Source organism: Prionailurus viverrinus, chromosome B4, assembly GCF_022837055.1.
Source record: "Prionailurus viverrinus isolate Anna chromosome B4, UM_Priviv_1.0, whole genome shotgun sequence".
Lineage (NCBI taxonomy): Eukaryota > Metazoa > Chordata > Mammalia > Carnivora > Felidae > Prionailurus > Prionailurus viverrinus.
The window spans coordinates 35,645,814-35,661,544 of NC_062567.1; the positions used below are offsets into that span (position 1 = coordinate 35,645,814).

The window sequence follows — 15,731 nt, forward strand, 5'->3', positions numbered from 1 at the left end:
AGCTCTCGGGGTAACATTGGGTAGACTGGTTTTAGAGCCTGGCCAGGAAGGGGGCTTCCCCAGAAGGAATGGGTGGATGGAGAAGTGCCTCTCTTTCATGACGGTTCCTCGGCTCACCCACACCACCCTCCCCCCACCCCCCCCACCAAGAAGAGGCTTCACAGGGTCACTGGCAGTGGTCGCTGTGCCTCTTACCCCTAGAGGATCTGAGTCTGGTCTCTGTCTCATGCACTTCCCACCCACCTGCACACCCACGTGCCCCAGCCGACGCCCAGAAGATCTGCCCCTGATGCTGCCCCTGATGCTGGGGTCAAACATGCTTCCCCACCCCCGCCAAGCCTCTCACCAGGATCCCAACTAGGCTTTTGCCAGCCTTTCTCAACTCTGACACAGTCTATCAAATCATTTGCTCAAAATTCCACAGAGCTGCAGATCTTTTTTCTGGCCTGTGTGTTGTGTGCTGACCACTCCTTTCCTACTTCCTCTTTATCATTCTCAATCCCAGTTCCTTCTCCTCCCAAGCCTGGGACACATCAGCTCCAATCATTAGGCCATTTTTACTCCTGGAACATATAGCCAACCCAGGACCGAGGGGACCCAGAAACGGAAAGGCAAAATGCAATGGGAAAAGGGAGAAGAAAGTTATTCCACGTTTTTCAGGCCACTGGTTTCCACCAGCTACATCACATTTTATTTTATTTTATTTTATTGTATTGTATTGTATTGTATTGTATTGTATTGTATTTTGTTTTGTTTTATTTTATTTTAATTATTTTATCCTATTTTTATCTCATTTCATTTTTTTTTTTTTAAGTTTATTTATTTGAGACAGAGCATGAGCAGGGGAGGGGCAGAGAGAGAGGGAGACAGAATCTGAAGCAGGCTCCAGGCTCTGAGCTGTCAGCACAGAGCCCAACATGGGGCTCATGAGATCATGACCTGAGCTGAAGTTGGCCGCCCAACCAACTGAGCTACCCAGGCGGGCCCATTGCATTTCATTTTAAATGTCAGGGCTTAGATAAATTTTGGGGGGAAAATGGGGGATTATGTTTTATTTGAAGTTCCAGCCATCTGAAATTTTCAGCCGAGCTATTGATTATCCAAGTAGTGGGCTGGTACAAATGGGTTCACTTCCTGCCTCAGTTTCCTGATGGTTAGGTTTGGCTCAGGGATACAGTGTGCAAATGCTTGCACGTAAGGTACCTTTGGCAGGAGCACAGCACCGTGGGGCTGGCTGCGATGCCCTGCAGCCCTTGAGACCCAGGGCTGGCTTTGGGGGAGGTGGAAATACTGGCAGGCTGATGGTGACTGGAAACCTCAGGAAAACACACTGAGAAACCCTCCAGGCCCGGCACGCCCCGTGCTGCACAGCACTCCTCATGGAACCAAGGACCATGCTGACGACGTAGGGTAGAAGTGAGGAGAGTGGGAGAAGAGGGGCCTAGGAGTGTTTCCCATGAGACACTGTAAAAAAGCAGACACAGAGCCCTGGTCCATGGCGCACAGACAGGGGTCTGCCAAGGGCAGGTGGTACGGAACAAGCCTCCTCACTGGCAGCCTGGCACCTGGGGCCTGGCTGAGTGCTTAACAAACTTTAATGGTGCACAGGGCAGACGAAGGGGCTGCTCCTAGGCTGGGCTCCATTTCCCAAATCACTGTCGTCACTTACTCCTCGGAAACCTTCTGGGCTCCAAGTTTGTCCATCAGTGTTTGGAACTGAGTCTCCTCATCTTCATCCATGCCGCCCGCATGTTCTTCCCCTCTGGATTGATATACCTTCTCTTCCTGGAGCCGTTCAACCTGCTCGCCTGCATCTTCCTGACCTGGCTTATTCTGGCTGAAGAAGAAGTGGCCTATAGGATGCACAGCACAAGGATCTGAATTAGGCAATATGCACCCAGGAAGACCTTATCATTCTTAGTTGCCAGGAATCGTTTGGGGCTCCTCTGAGGGAAGAAAAAGGGAAACCCCCTCCAGCAAACATTCCTGGACACCAGCTCCTGGATTTGGGGTCTTCCCGTCTTCCATGAGATTCTGAGTGAGCTGCTACAACCTGGGAAAGGCAGAATGGATGACAGGGCTGTGGCACCTTTGTGGCTCTCCGGCTTAGAGCTCATCTCTTCATTGGGTTCTTCTCTAAACAACAAGAGCCTCCCCTCCATCCACCTCCAGCAGGCTGACTGTGCTCCATATTACCATCTAGTCACTTCCCCCAGTGGCATCACTGAACTTCACATTTACAAGCAACATAACAGTTTTGGTGCACGTTCTCCATACTCATACTGCCTGTAATATACAGCAATCTGTCTTATGCTCCCAAGGCAGTTAGAAGCTCCTAGAGGTCAGGAAAGGCCTCAGATACTTCTAAACAAACTATATGGCACCTTATATGAGGCAGATGTGTGGTAAGACCTGCCTGCTGACCAGTACCTGCTCTGATAAGTATCTGACCAGTATCTTATCTGATGGTATTTCTGGTTTCTTTATCTTGTTCATGAATCTCTGTCCTCCTTCCTCCTGGGTACTTTGAGAATGACCGGTCTATTCAAACCCTCTAGAAATTCCTCTGATAGCTGGCTCCCCTCACCCGGGAAGACTCAGCCAGACCCAGGCTGAAATGAGCCATGCAGCCATCACACTTTGTTGTGAACTGGTGTCACAGAAAGGAAAGGAGACAAGGAGAGGCTGGAAATCTCATCTCGGCTCCCTTCTTACGTCAAGCCTTCTGCCCAAGCTCCCTTGCATTCCCCTTGCCCTTCTCAGGTGGGAGGGGACCTGGCAGAGACAGTGCAGTGGGCACTGAGAGAACAGTGGTGTGGACAGCTGGTGCGGACACCAGAAAAGAGGCCCAAATAATCTGGAGCCTGGAAACTTCAGGAGGACAGGGAAGCTTGTGCTACACAGACCCATGGGTGTGGTGTGGGAGGAGGCATGCACCTTACATAGCTTTATGTAGCTGGGGCCCCAGCATCCATCAGAACTTACTAAATCCAGTGGTGAATTCCTCTGGTGTCAGAAAGCCATTGCCATCAGCATCCAGGGCGTCAAACACATGTTCCAGTTCCTCCAGGCTGAGTGGTAACTCCTCATGGAGCCTCTGAAAACAATCCAGACGGCACTGGTTAACACTCGGATCATCACAGAGGGCTGCCCTGGGAAGGCAGAGCTTTCTGCCAGAAATGTCCAGAGTGGGCCCTGGCCTACAAAAGACCCCATTACCATCTATCCTTCTCCTCCTTTGAATGTTACAACATTGACTATTTATTGGGTGCCTCCTAATGTGCTAGGCAATTTGCTAGGCGATCCATAAATAATAAATAATAAATAAATAAAATATTTATCAATATTTTTATAAACATGTATATTTGTACTGAATTCTCGTGGCAGCCCTCTAGGTGGGCATTATTATCTCCATTTTACAGGTTAAAGTTACCTGCCCAAAGGTCACCTAGCCAGTAAATAACAATGAGTAGTCAAATCCGGGGTCTGACTCCAAAACTGGCCCTCTTCACAGCCACAAAGGACCAGAACTGTACTGGACTGAATCCTGTGGGAGGATCACAGCCATGGGACATGGTGTTGTCAAGTTGAATGAGACTGTGAACATAAAGAACATGGCACAGTGCCTGGCCCAGAGAAAGCATTTGGTAAAAGGTAGTAGGAAGGGGGAGAGAGAGAGAGAGAGAGAGAATGAGAGTGATGGATCCACTGACCCACCAAGGCCCAGCAAGTGAATGGCAGAGCCAGGTTTCATGTCTAGTCCTTCCTGGTCTCCTCAGGCCCCTGTCCTCTGCCCTGGTACCTCCTCTACTGAGATGCAGGTATGGGTCACACCCTCAGGAGCCTTCCTGATGGAGGCCACCCACATCCCAGGGCCCCGGCACCACATTTGTAAGTTTTGGCGGACACACATTTTGGTCCTTCAGCTCTGCGGGGGAAGCTGGATAAGCCCCCTTCTTCTGAGTGACCCCTACCCATCACACCAGGCTGTGCCCCACTTCTGCCCCCTACTGGCTGCCAACCAAAAAGATGTTAACTGTCACTGGCTTAAGGTGTCATTCCCCCAGGAGCATTTGTGTTCTAAGGGAGAATTGGACAAGATGGTGTGCAAGGAAGTTACATTTAAGCACTGAACCTGAGCCCTGGCCTGGCTAGGGTCACACAGGATGGGAGGGCAGGGACCAGCCCAAGGGATGAGGAGCAAGTGGCTGAGCTCCTGATGCTTCCCTCCGGCCTTCTGCCTGATGTGCAGTGGCCCCAGGCCAAGGCTAATATGCATAGTTGAAGCAAGCGTAGTCTTATACCCTAATAATCTAAGTCTCCAAACAAGGACTCCCCAAGGGAGTTCATTATAGCCCAGCTGCCCCTCCCCTTCCTCCCCGTTACCCAAGGGACAGGTGCACAAAATCGCCAGTATGCAAGTGACTGACAGCTGAAGACAACACAGGGCTGTAGGATGGAAGGTATATACCCCTCTGAACAATGAAAACGAGCCGGCAGGTGTGAAAGCCCATAACACAACTTGCGAGAACATTTGGCTTGATCCTATGGCAATCTTCTAGCTGATAAGCCATAAAGTTTAATTTGGCAGGTACTGCATTAAGGCAGACTGTGATGCATTACAAAGTGGAAAGACAGGATGATGTGGAAGCCATTTAGGAGAACTGAATTAAATATGAATGAGTTTTTTAGAAAGCAAGGGGAGTGAGCGTTTGTGCAGAGTCTAGAAGCGCATCTGCTCAGCACAGAGCAGAATCTCTGGCTTATCAACATCCATAAACCAGCTGTCTCAAAAGCCACAGTAAGAGTATGCGGGGTGAGGAGTGAGTCAATTTTGCAAGCAGGAAGTTTTATTAGCCCCATTTGAAACCAAAGGCATCACACGGGAAGTAGGGTGAAAACCCTTGCAAGTCTGGCCCTCTCCTTGGGGTAATCTTTCCTCCTTCCCACCGTCACCATCAGCCTAGGATTGCTGGATCTGATCAGTGACGTGCCTCACATAGGACTGGAGCTACAAATGGGCTGCAAGAGGTCTGCCGACATTGGTGGGACCCTCAATTTGCCTTTCACTGAAGCCACCCCCACACGTGGGTACCTTTTCTCTCAAGGACGTGAACTGGGAAAAGCTGTTGAATATACACCACCTTAGGCTCTATTCCTGAATCTAACACAAATCCCTCCATCACCTAATCTCAGCCTCTCTTGTCTACAACTCAGGCTGGTTTCCTCTTTCTGCTGTCCGTGAACCTGGAGAAAGTGATATTAGATCTTCCAAGTAGTTCTTGCTCCTCCTGTCCTGGCAAATTAGTACTGAGTGCTTCTTCAGCCTTCTCTGCACGCTGCACCATGCCAGATTCTTGACCCTCTCTTTGTTGGCCCTACTGGAAAAATTCTTTAGTCTCAATCACCATAATCACCTCTTATGTATTTTGTTCTCAGGGCCTACAGAGACATGTGAAACCAACTCATTCTGGTCTTGTTTCCTGGGCACCTGGTGCTGTCTACATTTTCAGCCAAGTGAGGTAAGCAGAGCAAAGAGGGACAGGATTATTCATTCCACTGATCAGAGAGCCTGCAAGGCTCTAGATTTGCCTAAAGTCACAGCGGAGACCAGCGCTGGGATTAAAGGGCTGATTTCTCATTTGGGGCTTCAGCTATAGTCAAAGCGTCCTCTGCTGTGTTCTTTCTAGAATTCCGTACTCAGCATTACCATGCCCTGCCTACCCACCTACCACCAAAAGTCTCTCTTGCCAGCAGCACCACATACTAGCCTTCCAGAGATCCTGTTTTTCACTTGTACTTCCATCTGGGAGGGCAGACGGGGGAGGGAGGAGGAATGGGGAGGAAGTCAGCTCACCCAATTCATGCTGCTGCTCTGTAAAACTCTGCAGCTCCTTCAAAGCCAGCCTCCCTACACTGCCTTAAGTTAGCTCTGAACTCCTGTTTCATTCAGGCTCTGCAGCCTCTGGGGCAGGGCCAGGCTGTGCCTTCCCCTGAACACATTGCCAGCTTGTAGTTATATACTGATAGATGCAATCAGTTGATGAATGTCTGCTCCTTCAGTGGACTAGGAGATCTGAGCCAGGGATTCTGTTCATTTTTACTTACTATCGTGCTCCCAGGTAGCCCCATGCTGACCAACATGGAGTATTCAGATACTTCTTGAATGAATGAATGAATGAATGAACGGCTAAGGGTGATGGCAGGAGACGCTGAACTCCTATCTAGGGAGCACTGGTCTGGACCTCTCATACTCCCAGTCCTGGCCAGCACTACTGCAGATTCTCAGCAAGGTCTTACAAACTGGACATTTTCCAAGACCAGGAATAGGAAGCAATTCTGCAGCAGCAGTGTAAAGGCCTGGGGCTCCCAAAACCATGGAAAAATGCCATCTTCTTCTACACTCTAGCCAGACCCCTCTACCTTCCTGGTCACCAGTTCAGTAACCTGCCTCACACAGCTTAAAATGAATGGGTGCACAGCTTCAAACATGTATGAGGAAAACTTATTAAAGAGAAAACCAGAAGAGATCCATCTTTATGGCCAGAATTAAAGTCTCCCTTCTTCTGGGGCTTCTACAGCATTCTGTTCAGACCTCTCTATTCCAGCACCAAAAACTCTCTTCCCTGTATCATAACTCAGCTACTCCAAACATCTTTATAAGGAGAATTCAAGGTCTGAGATGTAAGATTACCTTTATTCTGCTTTATGTTTTCACGTGCTTGTTTTGGGCTGACTGTTTGGTATAGCCTAGGGTTTCTCAACCTCGGCACTACTGAAATCTTGGCATGGTTAATTCTTTGTTGGGTGACGAAGAGGGTGCCATCCTGTGCCTTATAGGGTATGTAGCAGCATCCCTGACAATACCTAGTAGGTGCCAGTAGCATCCCCCCGTCTAGTTTCCATTGAAAATGTTTCCAGACGTCACCGAACGTCCTCTAAGAAGCAAAATTGCCCCACTCATGTAGACTGGACACACACAACAATAGCACCAGCTGGATATGAGTGGAAGGCCCCCTCTTTAGCAGACATGCCTTTTCTTTGTCCCCAAGGAGGGACAGATGAGCACTTAAAGTCATAGTATGATGGTTTGGCTGGAAAATAGTACTGTGGCTCCTCAGAAAATTCAGAAACAGAATTACTATATGGTCCAGCAATTTTCCTTCTGCACATATACCCCGAAGAATTGAAAGCAGGGACTCAGAGTATTTGCGCCCCCTTGTTCACAACAGCATCAGTCTCACACGAGGGTGTGAAGCAACCCAGGTGTCTGTCGATGAGCAAATGGATAAACAACCTGTAGTGCACATGTACGATGAAATATCATCCAACCTTAAAAAGGCAGAAAATTCTGACACTTGTGACAACACGGATGAACCCTGAAGGCATTATGCCAAGTGAAACAAACCAGTCATAAAATGATAGACACCTGTGATCCGCTGATAGGAGGAACTTAGAGTAGTCAAATTCAAGAAGACAGAAAGCAGAATGGTGGTTGCCAGGGACTGTGGGGAGGAGGAGTCCATGGAAGTTAGTGTTTAATGGGTACAGCGTTTCCATTTTGGAAGATGCAAACAGTTCTAAAGATGGCAGTGGGGATGGTTGCACAACATGAAGGTACTCAATGCTGTTGAGCTGTACACGTACAAATGGTTAAGACAGTAAACTGTATGTTATGTGTATTTTGCCGCAATTTTTAAAAATCACACTGTGGAGGACATATAGGGTACAAACCCCCAACCCCTGCTCCCAACACACACACACACAGACACACACACACACAAAGTGTATTTATGGAGGGATTTCCAGGTCCCAGTCTTAGGGCCAAGAGCTCTACATGCATACGCACATTTAATTCTTCTCTAACCCTGGGAGGTACTATAAATAATTCACAGATGAGGAACTATCGCCTAGAGGGTTTAAGAGGCTCACACAAACTCACATGCTATTAAGTTGCAGATTCGGGGCTAAAACTCAGTGCAATTTGCTATAAAAATCTTAGAGAGTCCAAAGTTAACCTAAACCAGGAATCAGCCAACTTTTTCTGTAGAAGACTAGGAAATACATATTTCAGGCTGGGCAGGCCTTTTGGTCTTTGTCACAGCTACTCACTCCTGCCACAAACATGAAGGCTGCCATGGGCAAGTTGTAAATGAATGAGCACAGCTGTGTTCCAACAAAACTTTACTCACACAAATAGGCAATATTTTGTTTGCCAACTCTTAGATGATTCTTAACAGTGTGGCTAGTCTAGGAACTCTAGGCAGTGTTGGGAGGTAGGTACTTGGCATTGGTAGGTAATCATTTCACTTTGAAAAGTCAAGGAAGCAGGGGTTTTGAGGCTCTAGGTGTCTTCAGAGAGATCTTCTGCCCATACTGGCCCCCTCTCCCTCTCTGGGCTGAAGAAGTCCCTTCACACCCTTCCAGCCTGGCCTTCTCATGTCCCTCTGTCCCTATGAGGCAGGACTGACTTTCACTCGGGGTCCTCAGCCCCATGACTCTGCTTCTCTAGGGGCTGCACCAGACTCTGCCCTGCAAAGCAGTCTTCACCCCAATTCTGCCTGGAGCGATCCCCATGGAACCCAGAGAGTTTCCTCATAGAGGAGGGGGTGGGGTCTGAGGGCCATGGGTGGAGCTTAGGTTTCTCAAACTGCTGCCTACCATCTGTTCACACAGGTTGATTCCAACACCGGCTGTCCCCGCAGTAGAACGTCCACATATGGAGCCCCAGCATAGGACAGCTTGCACCCTTGCCCTCAGTGCAGCCTGCCTCTGGTTCCTCCAGGGACCCCAAAGGAAAAAACTTCTCCTGGACCCTGCTCCTTTCCTTCTGTGGTCCCTGCTCTCTCAGAGTGGGCTGGCTCCATACTGCTGGGGCTCAGACCCTGCAGCAGTCTCCTTCCCCACCCGCACCCCCCCCCGCCCTACCTCTTGGATGGACACAAAGTCTTTCTCACCCACTGAAAATAGTTTTTTGTCCATCAGGACCAAGAAGAATAAGATCACCAAGGGAGGAGCTTAACTCTCTCTTTTTCCTAAAGGACAGTAAGCCCTGTATGGTCTTGTTCTGACTCTGCTTCTTTACCCACCTCTTCCAGCCCCTGGATCTGCTCTCCCTCGGGTCCATGGCCTCACCTTCCTTGACAATCAGTTCCTGTTGTTGTTGTTGTTGTTGTTGTTGTTGTTTAAATATTTATTTATTTATTTATTTATTTATTTTGAGAGAGCGTGAGAGCACGTGGGAGAGGGGCAGAGAGAGAGAATTCCAAGCAGGCTCTGCACTGTCAGCACTGAGTCAGACACAGGGCTCGATCCCACAAACCATGAGATCATGACCTGAGCGGAAATCAAGAGTTGGAGGCTTAACCGACTGAGCCGCCCGGGCACCCCTCAGTCCCTGCTTTAAAGGGCCTCTCCCGGTGGCTGAATTTTCGTGTGCATGCATAATCTGAGCTCTTCTTTCAGTTCCCATGAGGCCGGGCTGAGAACCAAAGGTGAGCAAGGTGGTAGTGGTCAGGTTCAAGGAGGTGACCACCAACCAAAGGGGTCACCTGGCAAAGCAGCTCTGTGAGGGAGTGACAAGGAACAGACAGATGTCTGTAGGTTCTGCCCAGGAGAGCCAAGAGGTACGTGGGGCTTCCACAGAGCATCCAGTGTTGATGATGTGTGGGTTGCTGTTCTCCACGTATCTCTTTCCAGCCCATCTTCCCCCAGATAGGACCCGAGAAAGCAGCAAAGAGATAGCGCTTAAGTGATGGGCCTTGTTCTTCCTTGATAGCACTTTCGCAGCCTACAAAACTGAAAATTTCAAATGCTTCACTGCCCACAGGTACAAGAAACTTTGGAAAACAAAGTAGAAATAAAGGCCATGATGTGTAAGTATCCACTAGGTAGGATGTCTGTCCCCTTTTCCTCTTGCCTCGGTCACAATCAAGGACTGAGCAGGAATGTAGCTGTGTTGGTACCTCTGCAACTTGATGGTTATGACCTCATTTCAGGTCAGATACAAATGATTTCTTACAACTTACACTTTGCAGCTTAAATTCACCATGACTCTTCCTCCTTCAGTAAAGTGTGGGCTTCAGTGAAGGTTAATTGGGACACACACACACAGAGAAAGTGCTGAATTGCACCACGCATATGGTCCGGAGCTGACCATCAGTACATGTCAAATTCCCTTTTCTTTCCTTCCAGAAGGGACGATCAAAAGTTAAGTATGCCATTAAAACCACCACCACCAACCACCACAGACCTGTGAAGGACAATAAGGAAGTTCACAGACAGGGTTTCCTCAAAGCACACAGAGTCTGGCCTTCCATGGAGAGTAAGACTTGGGTTGAGTTTCAGTGACAGAAATGTACTGGGGAGCCAACTACTGACAACACAGATGGTCTGAACTCTCTTGTGGGCTAAGCCTGTCCTGTCCTCCGGGTCTCTTCCCTCCATTCGTGCATCTATGGCATGGTGGAAGAGCTCTGGGAAAAGCCTGAAAACACCATCCTGTGGGGCCAGGGAAAGACCCACGGCCTTCACCTGGGTCACATGGCTCATCTCTTTGCAGCTCCCACATGTGAGCCCAGAAGGGGACTGAGCCCCATGAGTGTCTACATTCCACTGCCCAACTTCACTGTATTCTGAAAAGCCAAATTTAAAAAAGAAAGCTTAGGGGCGCCTGGGTGGCTCAGTTGGTTGACCGTCCAACTCTTGATTTTGGCTCAGGTCGTGATCTCACAGTTGGTGGGATTGAGCCCCGTGTTAGGCTCCATGCTGTCAGTGAGGATTCTCTCCCTCTCTCTCTCTCTCTCTCTCTGCCCCTCCCACATTCGTGCTCTCTCTCAAAAAATAAATAAATAAAATGAAAAAATAAAAAGAAGAAAACTTGACCATTGCAGGATTTTCTTGCAACAGCACGGCCATGCATCCCTCCCCAAGATGCTCTTGGCTGGAAAGAGCTGGAGAACGGCTGAGTCCAGCTTGCTCTGGTGGAGCCTGCATCTTGTTTATGTCAGAGGACATCACGACTGCAACATAACGGACTTAAGTAAGACACTCAGAAGAAGCTTTTGACACGAATGCTGGAAAGGCACTAGACCAGGGGTGGGAAAAGTATGCCCCAGGGTTATAAATCTAACCCCATCATCTGTTTTTTATGGCTAGTGAACTAAGAGTGGCTTTTACACTTTTATCATTTTTTATTCAAGGATAATTAGCATACCATGTTATATTAGTTTCGGGGGTGAGATATAATGTTAAATGGTTGAAAAAAATCAAAAGAAGACTATTTGGGGACACACAAAAATCATATAAAATTCAAATTTCAGTGTCCATAGAAGTTTCATTTGATCAGAGCCAAGCTCACCTGTGTACATATTGCCTATGTCAGCTTGTGCAGCAGCATGGCATTGAGTGGTTGTGATCGTGTACATGGCCCACAGAGCCTAAAATCCTTATGGTCTGGCCCTTTAAAGAAAGTTTGCTGAGCCCTGCACCAGGCAATGGGGTACACTGGGGTTCTGCAGTATGTCTCTTGGGACCCAGTTATGAGGGGTTGAGTGTGGTTGGGTTTCTGGAGGAGCTCCAGAAATGCCTTCCTCTCTGGTTGTTGCACTTGTCAATGTGTTCCTAAGGCACACACAGCACCTCGGCATAGCTCAAAGCTTTATTGTGAAGTAGCAAGCTGGTGCCTTCCCACTCTGTTTCAGAAGGTTCTCCACCATGTCTTACTCAAGTCCTGTATGTTGCTATCACCATTTTCCAAACCTGACAGTTACTGAGTCAGAAAGGGGAAACAATCTGTGAGTTTGACGGTAAGCAAAGGCCAGGAAAGGAATGAACCTAGGAGATCTGGCTCCCAGTAGAGTTGAGGCTGACACCTCCTTCCAGGGCAGAGTAGATGGCACCTTTACTGCCCCCAGTGGGGCAGGTCCTAACCCAAGATGGAGAGAGCCATGCCATTTGGCATTCCAGGTGGGCTGGCCTCTTACCTGCATATCCCTCCTGGCGATGAACCCCTTGCCTTCTGTGTCACAGGTCTGAAAGAATTCCTGTGCCTTGCTCAGCATGGCCAGCTCTACCGGTGCCAGCTCCTGGGTCTCCTTACACTTCAGGTTGTCCAGGGGACTCAGGCAGGCCCCGCTTTCTTTTGGACCCTTTCCAGGTCTCTGGGGTCTAGAGACCATTCTCCTGTCAGGGGTAGCCATCCGGGTTTGTCAATTTCTTCAAGTCTTTGCAGAACCTGAACACAGAAGATGAGAGAGACAAGTGGGTGTGGTGTGGATGGAGTGAGGCTGAGAAAGAATGAGAGGGCATTAGAGGGCAGCCATAACTGCTCACCAGTGTGCCTGGCCTCTCTTACCAACCACCTCCTCATTAACAGAACGGCAAGGGGAAATGTGCTGTGATTGCTAATAGATCAGCCAGCCCATTGAAAAAGAAGAAGGGGGAAAAGAAAACAGACATTTCTAGAGTGAAAGAAGGTGGGTAGTGGAAGCCTGAAAATAATTTCTCCCCATTTAAACTAACAGCAACAAAACAGATCCTGATAGACAGACCAGCTACCATTTATTGAGTGTTCACTTGGAGGCAGGCACCATGTCTTGGTCTCTGTATACATTTTCTCATTTATTTCTCACATCCCTCTGAAATAGATATTAGCATCTTCATTTTATCAATGCTCAGAGAGGCTGAGTGACTTGACCAAGGCCACACAGCAAGTTAATGCAAAAACAGATTTAAATCCAAGCTCATCAAACTTGTATTTGACCTTAATCCTACATTGTCCTGACTCTTCAGCATTTTGAAGGGTGGAGAACTCTCTTCTCTCAGATTCACTGTTTCCTATGCCCTTCACAATCAACAAGTTCTTGGTGAGCTCTTAGCTCATACTGCAGGCCTCTACGGGGCCTGAGAGCATGCAGCGGAAAGCTGATGGAGGAAAGTGTACTGTGTCCTCAAGGAGCTTCCTGCTCTACTGGATTTGCCAGGCCTAGTTTGGTCTCTGGCCAACATAAAATCACAAATTATATGTCCTGATCAGACATTTAAAGCCCCTTATGGATTTTTTTTTTCAGAGGGTGCACTGTAATGTGATGCTATGGGAGAAGTTATGCAGAAACCAACTTCTAGTCTGGACTCTGTTGCTCCTTAAGTGACCTTGAATAAGTCAGTACTTGTCTGGGTCTCAGTTTCCTCATCTGTGTATTGAGAAGACCGGTCCTATTTTCTTTAAGGCCCCTTCTACCTCTGACAGTCTGTAAGTGTATGATATTTCAACATAATAAATTGTTACTAATAAAAAAAAATGGGTCAATGTGATGAAAGGAAATAGTCATATCCTTGGAGTTTTCTATCTGAAAACTTTTTGGAAGTAAGCTAGGTCTAAATTTTTAAATATTTAAATGTTAAAATACAGATACACACTGTAATGCATTTTGGGGAAATGCAAAAAGTGAAGAAGGAAATACAGATCATATCTCCTACACCATTGTCAGAAAAAAAGGAGGAAAATCACACTATCACCAGGTGGGTTTGTCTGATTATCAGAGCCCAGGGGTCTGGCTCAGCTACACCATAACTCCAAAGTAATCTGTGATTTGGGTCAACATTTTCCACCTACCAGATGTGTCAAGAGCTGTGGACCCAGAGCTGGAAGACTACCTCTGGCCTCAGGAATGCACCATGTGTAACAGAGCCTGGACAAAGTAGAGGAGACTTGACATTCTTGCTCCAGTTGGACTGGACAATGGGCTCCCACCTGATCCCTTTGACTAGCCCTTCACTCAGGAATCGGGTCTTTCTCTCCATTCCTACACAGTGTGAACTGGCTGTCACCTAATCATAGACAGACTTAACATTTCTATTCTGTCTTCCCCAGAGGGAACTAAAGGCCTTGGTTATAAGTCCCAAGAGAGTAGGGCTGTTTTTGCATGGCTTACGTGTATTGCCCAAAATATCTATCGCAACACTGAGCTTAGGAAGGGCTTTTGGATAATAGAAGTGGTAACATCTGAGCTTCTGTAAATGTACAGCATTAGCAGAACAGTCTGTGTCTTCCTGCTGCCCAGCCAGGACTGTCTCGAGGTCTCTGCCATCCAGTAGCCCCTACCTTATTCCCACCTGCTGTTCCCAGAAGACTGGATGAATAATATCTGTTCTTCCTTGAGGCTTTTCTCTCGCCAGCCCCATAACATACTTCATCCTAATGGAACCCAATCCCTCTATTAGGTAAATTAGGATTCCTATCACACAGATGAGGTAACTAAGTTAGGGAAAGGTTAAACAACTTGGATCAAGGTCTAGTATAGTTAGAGACCCGATATACTATACCATATTACCTTCCTAGCATGGCTCCAAGCTATGGACTTGCTCTTGATGGTCTACTTATCCCCAACAGATAATAACCTAAGTCACTTCCCAGAGACATGTTCATCCTTTTAACATTTATCATTCATTCATTCATTCATTCTTATTTATCAACTACCCAATTAGCAGGCTCTGAGCTAACACTGAAAAATGCAAACATGAATAAGACATGGTCCCCGCTGTTAATGAATGAGTCTCAAATAGTGGGAATTCAGTCATGGTAACTGCTGGTAAGGGAAGGTATTTCAGGTTGGGTCCTTCCTCCATATCTCTCAAAACGGACGACATAGCAATCAACTACTTCTAACCACCTATGTGAGCTAAGTAAGCCCTTGAGCCACTCTGGCCTGGAAATTAGTAGAGATGCTCTCTCAGTTCTAGGCCTGACTTCCTCTGGCTCTCTGCCTTCCCTGACCCATGTCCCAGGTAATGCATGGCATGAGAGAACCAGTCCAATAGTTCTAAAGCAGCCAGCTATGAGCAACTAGCAGATAGGCACCATGTCTTATTTGATTTTAACCATAGTTCCTATCCCAGAATATGGTACACAGTAAGTGCATATTGATTGATTCTTAAATGAAGGAAGAACAATTTTTTTGCTGCATCCTTTGCAGGGAGGCCTAAAAACATTTGTGTTTCAATCAGATAGCTCTGTGTGTGGGATTTTTATCTCATAAAGAACAAATTCAGATTTCCGTTTCCAGAAAAGATGGAGTAACAGGGACTGGGTTTGCTTTCCCAGCTAAAATAATTTTTAAAAAATCCAAACAAAATATATTTTTGAAAATTCTTGGGGCGCCTGGGTGGCTCAGTCGGTTGAGCGTCCGACTTTGGCTCAGGTCATGATCTCGCAGTCCGTGAGTTCGAGCCCCGCGTCGGGCTCTGTGCTGACAGCTCAGAGCCTGGAGCCTGTTTCGGATTCTGTGTCCCCCTCTCTCTCTGACCCTTCCCCGTTCATGCTCTGTCTCTCTCTGTCTCAAAAATAAATAAACATTAAAAAAAATTAAAAAAAAAAAGAAAATTCTTTCTAAGACACTAGACATCAATGAAGGACAGTGATCCTTCAGCATGGCCAGGTTAGGGTGAGCTGAATGAGGCCCCTAAAGTGCAAAATTAAAGGAGGAATTTACTCTCAGGTACTAGCCCTGTACTTGCACAACTCTGAAAGTGAGTGCCTGCTTTTTTGAAAAAAATTTTTAATGCTTATTTATTTTTGAGAGACAGAGAGACAGAGTGCAAGCAGGGGAAGGGCAGAGAGAGGGAGGGAGACACAGAATCTGAAGCAGGTTCCAGACTCTGAGCTGTCAGTACAGAACCCAACGCGGGGCTCAAACCCACAGACTGTGAGATCATGACCTAAGACGAAGTCA

At 47.4% G+C, this 15,731-nt stretch overlaps 1 protein-coding gene across 10 annotated transcripts in view; it reads right to left on the reverse strand.

Annotated features, from left to right (window-relative positions):
- Positions 1–15,731, reverse strand: part of CRACR2A (calcium release activated channel regulator 2A) — a 136,406-nt gene that overhangs the window by 64,551 nt on the left and 56,124 nt on the right. For 8 of the 10 annotated variants that reach the window (XR_007153947.1, XR_007153948.1, XM_047866683.1 and 5 more), the window contains 3 exons: positions 11,985–12,235; positions 2,986–3,097; positions 1,670–1,853 (listed from right to left, as the gene is read on the reverse strand). Coding sequence is in view for 8 of the 10 variants with exons in the window: in XM_047866683.1 (XP_047722639.1) it covers positions 1,670–1,853; positions 2,986–3,097; positions 11,985–12,200 (512 nt within the window). In the remaining 2 variants the exon portion in view is untranslated. Of the gene's footprint in view, positions 1–1,669; positions 1,854–2,985; positions 3,098–11,984; positions 12,236–13,615; positions 13,692–15,731 lie in introns of all 10 variants that reach the window. The other 2 variants (XM_047866688.1, XM_047866686.1) reach the window with 1 other exon arrangement.